At 36.5% G+C, this 16,265-nt stretch overlaps 1 protein-coding gene across 1 annotated transcript in view; it reads right to left on the reverse strand.

The window, feature by feature from the left end:
- The window catches only part of WDR17 (WD repeat domain 17), a 112,114-nt gene that overhangs the window by 68,838 nt on the left and 27,011 nt on the right, over window positions 1–16,265 (reverse strand). The window contains exons 3-5 of the mRNA XM_045286574.1: window positions 12,889–13,072; window positions 9,970–10,200; window positions 2,750–3,001 (exon numbers count right to left, since the gene is read on the reverse strand). Of these exons, the coding sequence (XP_045142509.1) occupies window positions 2,750–3,001; window positions 9,970–10,200; window positions 12,889–13,072 (667 nt within the window). The remainder of the gene's footprint in view (window positions 1–2,749; window positions 3,002–9,969; window positions 10,201–12,888; window positions 13,073–16,265) is intronic.

The following is a 16,265-nucleotide window of genomic DNA, read 5'->3' on the forward strand; positions in this document are numbered from 1 at the left end:
TATTTCCCCCTCATCATATATAAATATATTTACATCTTTATATGCCTGTATTTACATATCTATGACTACCCTTTGCCTCCTAGTTCTTTCCTCTATTTCTAAATAGACAAAAAGTATTGACCACCCAAATGTTCATTGATGCTTGAATAGGTATACAACTTTCATATATCTATAAAACAAAATATTATTTAACCATTTTCATATAGAGATAAGCACTGTACAGATGAATCTTGAAAACATAATACTAAGTAAAAGAAAATAGATTTAAAAGTCACATATTATATGATATAATTCACATTAAGTGTCCAGAAAGGCAATTTTATAGAGGTTGCCAAGGGGTGTGGGAAGGGAAGAAATTGTTTTGATTTCTTTCTTTTTTTTTTTGTTATATCATTCATGAAATGTTCTGGACTGTACAACTTTGGTAATATATTAAACCCCAATGTGCTGAATAATTTTTGGAGTTTTACATTTTGTGAATCTTTCTCAATAAAATAACTTAAGATATTTAATTAATTTAAGAGATTTAAATTACTAATCAAAAATTGCTAATCCAAACCCACTTCAGAAAGTAGGACTCCATGTCAACTCACCAAACGCATGAGTGACATGCTGTGGAGTTGACAGCAAATATCTGAACTAAGGGCCCATCTGCTTCTACAAGTAATGTAAATGCTAATGGCGTAAAGCACTTCTAAAACAATATTGAGGGTATACAGATCATTTGTCCATTGTCTTAAACTAAGCAAATAAGAGAAGTAGAGCATCCATACAGCACTCTATTCAGGGCCCCCTATTCCTGGAACTTAAGTGAATGGTAAATGTTTCAGGATCATTTAATTTTAAATTATGATTCCTAAATTCTTTCACCTTCTCTTCCCCCATCACACCCTTAATTTATGGCTCCTTTCATTCTGAGGCCCATAGCAACCTTATAGGACAGGGTTGAACTGCCCTGTGTTTCGGGGACTGAAACTCTCTTTCTCCAGGGAAGATTGTTTGTTTTTTCATGATTAGGAAACCATGAAGGAGCATTTTTTTCCAACTCATGGTGACAAAGTCCAATTTCACCTCCAAATCAAGTCTAACTAGGAATATCTGGTCAGTGGTTGCCAAAATATTACTGAGGTTGATATGTGTCCCATCCAGTTAACCTGTGCCTGGGGTCACTATTTTACTGCCATCCTGCAACACCTGAAATTGAACTGTCTTTCTTTTGTGTCACACACACACACACACACACACACACACACACACACGAATTACCCCTCCAAAAAATGGATTTTTTTTCAAAGCTACGTGTTTAAATTTTTTTTACAAAACAACCTTACCAGCTTCAAAGTACTCCCCATTATACAATACATTTGTCAAATCTGTGATTCCAATCTTGGAAACATTTATCAAACTCATCTGTTTTGCTGGCTGACAGCACCTCTTTCATTTTTCTTCACTCTTCTGCTTCACCAAATCTCTGTCCTTTCATGGCCCTCTTCATTTACAGAAACAAAAAGAACTTGCAGGGAGTGAGATCAGGTGAGTAAGGTGCATATTTTTTTTGCCTTAAACTTGCACCCTGTGATGGCTATGTGAAAAAGTGCATTATTGTGATGGCAAAAACAGTCCCTTATTCCATAAATCAGGCATTTATTTGTCACACACTGTTAAGCAATCTTTTCAGAAACTCTGAAGCAAAAGCTTGATTAACAGTCTGACCTGGTGGAACCAACTCCAAATGCACAGCAGGTTAACATTTTCATCCTTTTGGGAAGTTTACTGATGTCCAGAATGAGGTTTGTCATCAATTGACATTTCACCTTTTTTGAAATGAGAAAAACACTTGTAAACTTGAGTTTTTCCTATAGCACCGTCCTTGTAAACTGTGTTCAACATGACAACAGTTTCTGCGGCATTTTTCCCAAGCAGGAAACAAAGTTTCAAAGCTGCACACTGTTCTCTTAAATCAGCCATCACAAAAATCAAGGTTTGAGTGAAACCGCTTTCACAAAAAAATTCACTGTGACCAAAGAGAACCTTCCCAGGCAATGCCACTGAGTGCACTAACTCAGAGCGAGTTGATGGACACTCTCCTAGTGGGAAAAATTTGTACTACTAAAGCTCCGCTCAGCAGAGCTCTTTGCAGGGGATACGCCCTTGTATATACATATATGATGTACAGGAAGTCCCCACGTTATTAATACCTGACTTATGTAAGACCTGTAGTCATTGACCAACTCCTCTGAAACATTCGAATTTCAAGGTACATACAATGATTCATAATAACAAATGGATGATACTTTGAGATTCCATCCAAAACATTGTTTTCATCATGGTATTATTACGTTAAGATGATTTAGTATATCTGGAAGTATTTATTAAATGTATTAAATATAAAGGGACACTCTATTCTATGTTTAGACAAATATCTAAGTGATACTGATCCCTAACTGACCCAATTTGCATACAAATCTGATGTAAAAATCAATTTAGGAATGGAACTCATACATAATCTGGGAACTGTTTCTATGTCCATGTATTTTCAGAAACCCTGAAAAATGGGTCTTAAGCTTATTTTGATTTTTCAATAGGGTTTCAATATACATCATACATAAAAGTAAACAGAATATACTGACATTCATAAATGATATTTATATATTAGGGTTTGCCTAAAATTAGCAAAAGGCTGTAATTTCTCTGATTCAATGAATAATACACACCTAATTAAAGTGCTGGGGATTGAGGGGAAACTTACCTCCAGTTACAAACATCCCTGGGGCACTGGGGACCCAGGCCAAGCATTGTACAGAAGCTGCCGCACTGGGAAAACTAAATGTTGTAATGCAGCAAAGAGATTCCGAATCAACCAGGCGAATTCCATAGTGCAAATTAGCCACAAGAAGATAGTCAGTAGACAGGGGGTCCCATTCCAGGGCTGTAATTGGATCCTCCTCATCTGTCCCTTCAAGAGATTCCGGTCTCAGAACATGTTTCTGATTTTTATTACCTATTGAAATATGAAGAATATTATTTCAAACAAGAGTCAGAAGAAAACTCATCAATTGCTTTTCACCATAGTCCTGCTCCCTTCTGCACAGCACTGACTTCTGAGAGCACTGCACTCAGAATCTAGAATTTCGCTGCAGGAGATTTAGTTGATATCTGGCTTTAGGGAATAAGTGTGTCCCAACAATGCAAGTGAAAATGAACTGCTTTGCTTTGGCAACCTTTAATCCCTTTGGGCTTTTTCTATTCGTGACTGAAAAGAAAGAGAAATAATACACTTGATTTTGTCAATGGCTACAAACTTCACTAAGTTGAAGTAGTGTGTTTCTCTGGTTGAAAGGTGAGTTCTTCCATTTATAACTGTGGTCTTGCACAAGATACTTAGCCTCTATGTAGCTCAGCTTCTTTATTTTATATAATGAGCAGTACAACAGAAATTAACCTATAGAGGTCAAAACATTATTAATTAGTGATATAAAATGTTCAGAAGAGTGAAGGAGTGATATCGAGTGAGTGATATATTATAACTGATACATCAATACTGGCAAATACCTTTTCATATCATTCATGATAATCATAATTGACATCTAGCTGACAGTACTACAAAGTCAGTCAGAGAAATAGGGAGCTAAAACAAATGGAATTTAATGATGTAATGGATCCTCAAATCGTACTCTTGCTTCTTTTGACCCCAAATACACACTGGTACTGTGGGGAAAATGCATTTCCTCGATGTACCACACGGGGACGCCAACGAGCCAGTCTGCAATTTCCCAAAAGAAAGTCTATCAAACAACTTGACAGGCTGTACTGATTATTCTTGTTACTAGAAACTTTAAAAGACATTCATTATATCTTTCATTATCTTCTAATGAATTTCTCCTCAAACTTTTTGAAGCTCCCTTGTAAAGAGTTGGGGGGTCGGGTGGGGGGAATTCTGCGTGCTGCAATGAACAGCAATGGATGAGGACAGATCTGACCTTCCGTGGCTCGCCTATTATCACCAGACCCGAGTCAAGCGGACATCGGAGTCCCCTCATTCTTTACTTTATTTCTGACACCAACTGCTCCCCTCCCACCTGCCTATATCTGTGCTGGGCTTGATCACTTGTTGCAATGGCCACCGAGAACCCGCGGGTAATACGCACACTGAAGGTGGTGTCCTGGGGAAGTGAACAAGGTAGCACCACACATCAGAATCAGCAAACAGTCAGGGGTCTCCTCCAGGTCTCTTTCCAGATCTTGGCCTCCGGGCCATGGTGGCCCAGCCTCTCTCCCGTTCTCTGTCTCTCATCCACGTGGGCCCTTGGACTCGGCCTCCCTGAAGCAGTAAGCCTGCCTGCCTGCCATGATGTCCCACAGCCCACAGCTAAAGGCCAAGGACGGTGAAGGTACCACTTAGTCTTGGTGCCACTCCGCTGTCGCCATGCCTCAGTCTGTGATGCCTCTGATCTCGGCGGCCTCCACCTCCCGGAGAGCTAGAATAGGCCCTTGCTTGGCCTTGGTGGGTGTTTGCTTGTCTTTTCTGCTCTTCCAAGACAGTTCGTTCTTAAAGCCAGGAGTGGCGACTAGAACTGACCGATTCTCTCTGTGGGTGGTACACACCCCCGCTTGCACAGTCCCACCTCCTGACTTGGTGGAAGTTGCTACAGACATGTGAGTAGAGCAGCCATACTGAGAAGTTTTACTCCCCCGCACTGGGATACATAAAATCTTTGTCAAATGGATTAGAGACCGTGTCACTTCGGGGATTTATTTTTGTCATAATATGCTATTCTTTTTTTTTTTTGGTCTGGAAAAGATTCTTGAACATCTGTATTGTTACTCTATGCAAACTGAACACGGACGTGCCTCCTCAGGTTAGACAGAGGCTGCCTACTGAATGCAGTCTGCTACGTTCACATAGTTTCTTATGCTACACTTTACTGCCTTTCTAAACATCTTCAGTTTCATGCTCAGTTTGTTTGTTTTTTTTCTTTTTTCCTTTTTAACATTTTATTAGGGGCTCATACAACTGTTATCCCAATCCATATTCTTTAAATATAAGGTGTGTGTCAGTTGAGCGGGTCTAGGATTCTCAGTCTGGCAGTAAGGACTCCCCCATAATGTGGCCCAACATAATGCAGCAAGCGATAGTGCAGCGGTTCTCAACCTGTGGGTCGCGACCCCTTTGGGGGTGAAACGACACTTTCACAGGGGTCGCCCAAGACCACTGGAAAACACCTATTTCTGATGGTCTTAGGAATGAGATGTTGGGTTTTTACACGTACTGTCACAAATGTAGCAATATAATTGACTGTGTTATATTCAGACTGTTACGTTACTCCATGCTTCAAGACAAAATTTATTTGTAATTAGAAATAAATATTTCACAATGTATAATTACATATTGTTTTGTGATTAATCACTATGCTTTAGTTATGTTCAATTTGTACCAATGAAAATACATCCTGCATATCAGATATTTACATTACAATTCATAACAGTAGCATAATTACTGTTATGAAGCAGCAATGAAAATAATGTTATGGTTGGGCGTCACCACAACATGAGGAACTGGATTAAAGGGTCACAGCATTAGGAAGGTTGAGAACCACTGCAAGATTGGGAAGATTTGGGCAGAATTCAACCATTTTCAGGTTGAATTTCCTTCGGGTTGTGGCCTACTTCATATATATACATAAATAGACACTATGGAAAACTCATCCTTTCTCCTTCTTCCTGCAGGCCTAGAGCCTGCACCTGACTTCTTGGAACTTAGGTCCACACCCTGCCAGTGCCTGGAGGCTGTTGGTGGCCTGTCGTATTCCCTGCTGCCCTTTGATTCACTGGACTCTACCTCCACAGTCCTGTGGCCCTCCCACTTCCTACGTCATCTTTCTGCTTCCTAGCATCTGACCCACAGACTTGAGTCCGATGGGGCTTTCTTACTTCTGCAGTAGTGCAGGTCTGTCTATCTGTCATCTAGCTATCGAAGAATGAGATGGAGACAGAGATAGAGATATATCACTGGTTTTGTTTTTCTAGAGAACCCAGCCTAATGAGTCTTACATTAGTAATATTTTATCTTAGAAGGTTCATGTACATGATCTAGAGGATAGATGTGAGATTTCTTTTATTTGAGATGATTCAATTTTGCTGCATAACTTTCAGGGCGAGTTTGTTTTCTTTTCTTTTTCCTAAACAGAAACCCAAAGCAACAAACTACAAAATCTGTTACCATGACGATGATTCCGATTCAAAGCTAGCGGCCCAAAGTTTCATCCATTCCTGGGGCGACTAGGGCTCCTTTTTCCAAAATAAAACAAACGTCAGACAAAATCCAACTCACTGACAGCAAGTGGATATCAAATCACAGTGCCCCTCTCAAGCAGAGAACAACCACCCCTTAAGTTCCCAAGGCTGCAAATCTTTACTGAGCAGATAGCCGGTCTTTCTCTTAGGTTGTAAATCTTTCTGAAGGTTGAGTGCCTAGGGCAGTGGTTCCCAACCTTCCTAGTGCCCTGACTCTTTAATCCAGGTCCTCGTGTTGTGCTGACCCCCAACCATAACATTATTTTCATTGCTAACGGTCATTTTGCTACTGTAGTAAATTGCAATGTAAATATCTGATATGCGGGATGTATTTTCATTGTTACAAATGGAACATAATTAAACAATTAAAGCATAGTGATTAATCGCAAAACAATATGTGATTATATATTGTGAAATATTTATTTCTTTTCCGATGGTCTTAGGCGACCCCTGTGAAAGGGTCATTCAATCCCCAAAGGGGTCGTGACTCACAGGTTGCGAACCACTGGTCTAGGGGGTTTTGAACTGATTACCTTGAGGTGAACAACCCAAAGCATACCCCACTAAGCCATCAGAACTCAATAAGCACCTGCTATAATTAGATACAAAAGACAGTGGTGAATCTGTCATAGCTAATCATTTCAAGGCAGATAGAGGACTCTTTTTGATTACTTAATAGCCAAATCTGTACTACTTAAGTACATTTTAGGCATTTGCATGAGCCAATTAGTATATATAGTTTATCAGAAATGTTTTAGCATGTAAAAAAGCAATAGGACAGCAGCCATACAAAATAAGGGAACTCTTGCAATATAAATGCTGTATGAGATTTTAATTATGTTGTTTCAAAGACCCAGACATACACTCAAAATTATAATGACTTATGATAGTTATCAATTTCCTTTCTATCTGATAGTCTGACTTTTAAATTATGAGACAGACAAATGACTCTATAAAATTTTATAGCCAGTTATTAGAGCAATAAAGTAAAAAATAGTTGACAACTTTTTCTAATTTATTTTTCATCTACCTATTATCATTATTTATATCTTATCAAATTTGGGCAATGTATATTATAAAGGAACATCAGAAATATGACTTGAACAAATAAATAAAATGCATTGACAACACCTATATTGAAAAGAAATGGAACCATGAGACCACAATGGCTCAAAAATAACTTAGTTGCAGTTGTTAAAAAAATCTGTGTAGTTGCTAAAGCTGAGCAAAAATATTGGTGTTGATATATGTAGTCAATTTAAGTTGGTCAATTGAAATCTTGGATAATTCATTATACACCAAGATCTGTTCCCAATGTAGAGGATGTATGAGATTTGGTGAGTTTTTGAGACAACAAAACCAAATCAAGTGACAAATGGTCGCTGATTATTCCTCAGATGATGGCCACCATTCACCAAGTAAATGAAACTGTTCTTGTGTTAAGTTAGTAAAACCAGCAGGACTGGGAGAGGGCGTGGATGAAGCTATTGTTGAAGTGCAAGGAAGTTAGAAAAGACGAATGCAGTGCCTGTATCAAGGTAGGCAGACGAATTCCCCTCTATCCTGGAATGAGATGGATTGATATCTTGGCTGCAATAATGGGCTCAAGCATAGAGGCAGTTGTGAAGATGGAGAAGGACCTATCAGTGTTTCAAGCTGTTATTGTTAGGTGCTATTAAATCAACAACAATGCCGTACAAAGGACGTCCACATCTTAATCCTCAGAATCTGTGACGGTGTTTCTTTACAGGGGCTAGAGAGCTTTGCAGGTATTACTCTAAGGATCTTTCAATGGTCACATTCACTTCGGTTTTTCGGGGGAGCCCAGTATAATCACAAGGGTCATTTTAAGGGAAAGGGGAAGGAAGAAGAATCAGCCCCATAGAGGCACAACGAGGATGAATGGAACGTGGTGACGGAAGAAGATGTTACAGTGAACTAAAGCTACAAACCAAGGAAATTGGTGAGCTTCTAGAAACTGGAAAAGCTAGGAAATAGATTTTACTTTCAGCCCTTCTAAAGGAACTCAGCCCTGTCAGCGCCTTAATTTCAACTCAGTGAGACACTGATTAGACTTCTGACCTCCCCAATTGTAAGATATTTGGGTTATTTTAGTCTTCTAAAGTGTTGTTTCTAAAACAGTAGCAGGAAATAACTATACCATGAACTTTACACAATCATAAAGGTAGTGAAAAAAGAAAGTGAAATGACAGAAAATATGATAACAGTTCATGGTAAATGACAGAGGGGTATAGTCTCAAAAGTTAACCCAAGAAATACAATGCTGACAGAAGGTATCTGTCAAATTTATGGGGAAAGTAAGTCATCCAGAAACACAAAAGGGTTCAGAGATAGAGCGCCGATGAAGTGTTGCAAACACCACCATGAGTGTCTCACATCTAGCCAGTCTTAAAAGGAATCATAAAGTTTTTTAAAAAGCAAAAGCACTTTGAGTTGTAGAGGCTGCAGTTGAAACTTATGATAAATATTAAAAGAGTTTAAGAATAAGGTTGTAGCTCAATTCATTAAAATATAAATATTATAAGCCCTATATGACTGTTGTTAAACTAAAACTATAATAATTATTAAGTTGTAGAGCAGAGAAGGTAGGTAAGAACAATAATCTTTATTTTTATGTTTTAAAAGGTAAACAAATCCTGTATTTTAAGTGCATTTTAAAATCTAAGTCTGGTGCTATTTTAGGTTAGGCACAGGGATTAAAATCAGAGATCCGTAGTTCAAGCCTGCCACGTTCTGTGGAAAAAAGATGAGGCTGTCTGCTACCACAAGGACTTAGTCTTAAGAACCCTAGTCAGAATGCACTTAATGGCAATGGGTTACCCAACAGTAGTTTCCATTATGGTTTGGTTTTGTTTTAATTCAGAAATATAATCTCCTGAAGAAAAGTTCATTTGAATTTCATCAATTTGTCTGTTCACGTTCAATTTATTATTCTATTAATTTCAGGTACATTGAACATAACAAAGTTTGGGAAAGTAAAGATTCTATTCCGTAAGAGCATTTTTTTATCCATTTAGCCAGATAGTAACAGATAAGCTCAATGGCATAAAGGCATGTTTCTCAAATGTTAACAATGCTTATTTACAAGGGCAGAGCTAGCTAGAAAAGAAAATGTTCATTTTCTTCATCATTTAAACTTTAAATGAGCATCGACTGATGTCCCAGACCCTTTCATTCATGCAGATTCCTTAACTAATGTGGGCTTGAATGGCTTTTAGCCCAGCATCACAGACTTTGCACTGGAGCTGTGGCATCAGAATATTATTTTTATGAGCAAATAGAACAATATTTTATAGCAGTATCCATATGTTATCACATAATCTTGCTGTATGTCTTTGTCCATCCAGGCTACTTTCAAAGTAGGTGTAGAATTTTGAAATTGACTTATAAAGTAAAATCAAGGGGTAAATAACTGATTTGGGGCTATCCAAGGTTCAATATACATAGCTGAGTTACTACTACTACTGCTGCTACTTCATGGTTATTACTAGGCCCTTCAAATTAGGGGACAACAAATCACAATTTAAAATTAGCAAAATGCCAGATAACGTATGCACAATGATTACTTAAAAATTAAAACTGTGTTACCTTGGGCTCTATTCCATGGAAATAAGGTATATGCTAAGAAAATAAAATGGAAGATAAAATTTTTACCTGGTTGGAAAATTGATAGACTTCCATCAATATGACCAAACACAACTTTCCCCCTTTTCTGGGTGTGCCATCTAAATATACAGATGTCAGACAAGAAGCTGTGAGCGTCTTTGTGCACAGTCACTCCACTGTCTGGTCCTGAAATGGTCCAAATGAACAGGGGGCCTCTGTGCGAAACAAATGCCACAGCATCATCGGCGTTCCAGCACCAGCTAAGAGAGGCAGGTATTCCTGCGTCAATGAAGCAGAAATAGGTCTTAGAGAAAAACAGATATGACTGCACTATTAAATATTATTTGCATTGTACACTTCTAAAATACAAGAATATGTTGTTTGTAAAAAATATATATGCTGCTTTCTCACTTGGAATTGGATTCATAAAACAATCCCAAAGACTACAATGAACAAGTGCAGGGCACCTCCACAACAGGAGGAAAAGCATTTAGACTCGGTCTAAATACTGTACACAAAAAAAGTTGTAATCACCATATACTAGCATATAAACCAAGACATTTACAAAGGTTTTACTTCAGTAGATTATACCCTATCATATAAGCAGCATACACTTATTGAGCACTTGTATATACAGTTTACTCCAGACACCATGGTGAAAGATAAATTTTCTGCTTTAAATCACTTTAAAATTAAACTGATGAGTTAAAGACTAAATTAATGAAAAACTAAGCTGCTATACAATTTTAATAATAAAAATTAATGTTATAATCTCTCTTATATGTCACCTTACCTAAACTTAGATTTTCTCTTCTATAAAGTGGAAACAATACAAATAGCTCATTTAAATCTGTTGCATGAATGTTAAGTATAAGAAATATATTCAGAAAGCCTTTTAAATTATAAAACAGAGCCTAACAATTAGTTGCTCGCATTCCTATTATTGTGAGCAAATTAAAATAAATCATATATAAAATAAATGCTATGATAAATGTATTACTCAAGAGATTACAAAATATCCCAAACACAGATACGTTAATTGACTACAGCAGAATCATCAACCTAAAATGGTATGTTAGAACATGCAAAGTTAAAGTCCAGGAACATATTTTTTTTTTTTTTTTTACTGAAGGACTAGTTTTATTATGTACAAAAACCAGCCATGCGCCAGCTAGCCCAGCTTGGTGGTGAGTTCTTTGGCCTTGGCCTTTTCTAGCTTGGCCAGGACCATATTTTTAACAAGCTTCTCCAAATGATTTCCTTCTCAGAAGGTTTTGAATTTGATTTATACTTCAAATGATGGGTAGAGTTGAAACCCGTGGGATGGACATCATTTCTTAGGGAGAAGACAGTAGATGAACAATGGTGCACACTTGAAAGTATTGTTGGCAACTACAGTCAGCAGGTGCCATTAGTCTATAAGGGACAAGATGTACATCTTTTCTGAAATTAGATCATTCAATGTCTCCTTGCCCTGTTTCAATGCTGCCTCCTGGTCTATGCACAGGCTCCACATGACCACAATTAAGTGTTCTGCAATTCCTGTTCTTCACAAAAATCTCCAAAATTTGTTATGATCTATGCAGTCATATGATCTGTATAGTCAATACAACATATGTAAACATATTTCTGGTATTCTTTGCTTTCAACCAAGATCCATTTAACATCAGTGATTACATCCCTCACTCCATGAACTCATCTGATTCCATCTTAATTTCTGGCAGTTCCATGTCAATGTACTGCTGCAACCAATTTTTAATTACTTTAACATTTTTAGCCTGCATGTCATATTGATGGTAGTGTTTGATAAAGTCTGCATTCCATAGGATTGCATACAAATAAGGACATTCTTCTAGATGGGTGTTCATGTAGCAGTGTCCGAATGTCTTGGCATACACGAACGACTGCTTCTAGCACTGCATTTGCTTGTTGAATCATCTTCGGTGGTAGCCTGTCAATTTCTGGAACCTTGGGTGTTTGGTTTTTGTTTGGTTTTTGCCAATGCCCTTATTGCAGCATGGACTACTTCTTTCAATGCAATTGGTTCTTGATTCTGTGCTTCCTCTTACATTGATTGCTATCAACCAGTTTCTTGGAGTACAGTGATTCTGGGTAAATCTTCCATCTTCCTATGATGTTTCCTGTGTCCTTCAACATTTTGTCGTAGAATCCTTCATTTTACAAGTGAGTGATTGAATTTTATTTTCAGTTCTTTGAGAAATCACAGCGTGCTTTCTATTGATTTTCCCACTCCTGACCTTTGCATATTTCACTGCCACCCTTTAAACCCTCTGGACAGCGCTTGATAAAGGTCTACAATCAGTCTTTATGTATCACAAAGCTTTGCAACAAAAATAACTTGTTTTTTATCATTGATCGATAGAAACATAAGGAAAATTCTTATTTGCTTCAAATTAAATTTACTGAATAACTCCTAAAATATTCTGCTCAATGACTAGCACCAACTTTACCATCTCACATTGAAGTTCATTAGTTGTTGCAAGTGAAAATAAAAAGCAGGCATATAAATTTGGGAATGAGATTCATCTTTTTCTAGTTAAAATTAATCTCATTTGGCAAATATTTCAATATATAGGCAACTGAATTGGTGCAGTTTCCTTTTAAGCAGTCTTAATCTAAATTTGAAAAAAACAAGCACTCTTAATCAAAATTTGAAAAAAATGCAGTATATTCAAGATCCTGAACTGATTTTAAGATTTCAAATACATTATTTTTATTAAAGTAAAAAATTGCTTACACATATGGGATATTGTTAAATTCTGAGAAGAACATTATTAATAAAGAAATGAGGCACATACACACACAATAATAGGTCATAATGTCAAACTTAACAGTTTCTGTCAGAAACCTAGAAAATATGTCTTATAAAAATCTGAACGAAAAGTAGTAATAGTTATAATTAAGGAAAAATATTTTATTCAGCAAAATAAAAGTGAAAACAGATACCTTTTGTATTGTTGAGTTTAGCAACAACTTTTTGTTCTGCAACATTCCAAATGATCACCACGTTATCCGCACTGCCACTTGCAAACACATCTGGGTCATGTGGACACCAGGAGATGGCCGTGATTGTTGTCTTATGTTCAGACATTATTGCATGAAGTTTGAATTCATTGTAATGATGATCCAACTGAAACAAAATATACAAATAAGACAATCAATGTTTTTATGGACAATTCAGTGCCTGTTAAAATTATATAACAAAATCAAAAGCTAGTATACATCATAAGAAAAATAAAAATACATGTCAAGCCTTAGTCTTTCAAGGGTTCTCAAGTGTATTCAATCAGCAGAAACAAACAATTTGGAAAACAAAAAGAAAGAAAATAGAGGAAGGAATTTAAGTAAAACATTTTAAAGTAAAAAATTAGTAAATTTTTAAGTAAATTAGTAAATTTTTTAAGTAAAAATTAAGTAAAAAATATTTAAAATTAGTAAAAGTAAATGTTTAAAATTCAAGAGCACATGATAATCCACAGTGTTATATTTTCCAAAACTACCCTACTTTTAGTAGAAAAATAGTGAGTTTGGGAATCTGTTTTTGTGGGTCTAGTAAGGAAATAGAAGGTTAAATTAAACAACTTCCCATTATTACATCACTGTGTCCAAATTTTCCAAAGCCATGGTATTGTTGGCCCATTTTTTAATTATTGGGTTTTTCAGGATCGAGTATTCTGTTGTATTTTCATGTGTAAATGAGCAAAAGGAGTAGCCTCAGTCTTCCTACTTCTTTTGTGAGTATGTACCCATTAATTAATGGAGAATCTACAGTAAACAAAATTAATGCATGAAAACCTGGAAATCTTACACTAGCTAGTACACTTTAAATGTAAATTATCTGCAGGATCATTATAGAAAGATTTGAAATTTTCAATTAAGGAAGATGATTTATCGGTATAATTTTAAATATTTGGGATGATGTAAAATACTGTGAAACCGGTGATGCTGGGGATACAGTTATCAATATCTTTGGGATGATACTATGAAACATAAAACCCTAAGGAGTTACCGTCTTGGAAACTCATACAGGCAGTTCTGTCCTGTCCTATGAGAGTTGGAAACAACTAGTGGCAGTGAATTTGGCTTTGGCTTTAGTTTTCCTTTACTCCAAGACTATACTTTCCGTGAAAGAACATTTGTTCTTAATTGCATTTCTAGTGTCTAGCAATACCTGACCAATAGAAGGACTCAAGAAATATTGTTGAAAGAATGAACCATTATGCTATTGTTTCATATATAGACCATTTTTAATTTTTGCTATCATAAGTAATGCTGCAATGAACATTTTGTCTATATAATTTTTATTATATATCTAATTATTTCTTAAGACTTTCTCTAATTTCTGGATCTTCTGCTATTTGAACATTAGCTATTCTGAAACAAATTTCCCTAAAAGCATTGCTAAAGATAACCCAGAATAAGCCAATGGAATTTCCAATGAAATATCATTACAGCTATGGTAAGTTTACATTGATTCACTTTAACCACTGAATGAAGCCTCAGTACATGGAGGAACAACCTGAAGTGCTGGCGCTGCAGTGGTTGCACAACGCGCTGCCAACCTCAAGGTCAATCCTTGGAAAACCAGGAGCTGCGCCCAGGGAGGAAGACGGCTTTCAGCTTTGTTCAAGTTACAGTTTCAGAGAATCCCAGGGGCGGTTTTCCCTGTCCTACAGTCCCCTTCTGAGTCAGAATTGCCCCAAGGACAGTCATTTTGGTTTCGAGTAGGAATCAATAAGTTAATTAGAAAAGTGATTCAGCTATTTAATGTATAATTATGTTACTTTTTAGGAATATAACAATGATGCACTAGAAAGAAACTATATAAATAACAAACTTGGTAGAAAAACACCATGAATGTCTAAAGAAACTACATTGTACACAAATTATCTTTAATCGCTTTACCAAATAAATTACACATATTGCATTTGCATGCGTATTGTGTATATTAAATACACTCTCTGTAATGATCAATTTGCTAATCTATTCATATCGTGCCCACCAGTCACTATTATGAGGGTATACTATTATTTTATTGCATTGCACCATAAGGTACTCTACTTTTTATATTTCAATAAATTAGTTCAATACAGTATGGTTTAAAAGTACTCTAATTGCACTTATAAGTATCATTCACTACTTCAAAAGACTCTGATAATCTATCAATGTCACTATTCAGAATAGATTATCAAATTTTTTACATTGACCCTTGGTGCAATGTAATAAATATTTCTTCTGAAAATCATAGTAACATTTTATATTCATGTACTATAATTTTTAGAGCACTTTGAACTTGCAAATTCAAAGATAAGGAATCCTCATTTCAGATATGTGGAAGCAGAGGCAGTCAATTCTAGGACAGATCCTTCATGAATAAGAAAGGGCATAGGTAGGATGTTGGGGGGGATTATATACTTGAGTTGAGATTTGAACAAAGATGAAGTGTTCTCTAGCCAGGCAACATTGACAGAAGTTCAGGGTAAGTAAAGGCAAGATGTGAGAGTCAGAGATGTTTTGCAAAATGAGGCTTGCTTTGTACGCCTGGGACACAGCAAGCTAGATGCAGATACAGGGTGATCATGAAAGACCTTGAATGTCATACTATGAAATTTACATGTTAGTGTTAAGGAATGAGGAGCAAGTGAAGAGATTTTAATGTAGGACAGCAAAACAGCTAGATTTGCATAGCATATGATTAATTATTCTGGCCTGAATTTGATTGAGGGAGTCCAATAGTCGGAGACACTATTAAGAGGCGATTGTAGCAATTCAGGTGAAAAAACGATGAAGGTAAGAATAAAGAGAGAAGGAAGGATGATAGAAGATACAAATTATACAGACTATTAGAACAACCCTTGGTTACTTAGGATATAGAAAGTGAGTAGAGCAGGGAGTCAAAGCTTGCATGCTGGTTTGTATGAATATTTACTTGGGGATATAAGAGAAACTTAAGAAGAAAGCTTTGACTCAGGGCTTAAGATACACCTCTCGAGAGCTATTCAAGAGACCATTAACTCTATAAATTGGGGGTTGACAAGAGATGCCTGGAGAGTGCTGGTGCATGAAGAAATAAAGTAGAATGTAAAGGCTTCTGCAAAATAATACCTCAAAATATATTATATCTACACTAACTCTAATTATAATCTGACGTCCAGTGGACCACCCACAGTCTTCAGCTCATCTGTTCTTCCTGTGCAGAGGTTTGAAATAAGTAATGAAATAGATTCCTTTTATTTATCCTGAATAACTAAGCAAAGGGAATTAAAGGCAATTTTCTCACCGTTCCAAAAATGGGTCTTTTTAATTCTTGAGAGATTCTTTTG

The sequence above is a fragment of the Echinops telfairi genome, unplaced genomic scaffold, assembly GCF_000313985.2.
Source record: "Echinops telfairi isolate 266 unplaced genomic scaffold, ASM31398v2 ScPeMD7_9;HRSCAF=40, whole genome shotgun sequence".
Taxonomy (NCBI): domain Eukaryota; kingdom Metazoa; phylum Chordata; class Mammalia; order Afrosoricida; family Tenrecidae; genus Echinops; species Echinops telfairi.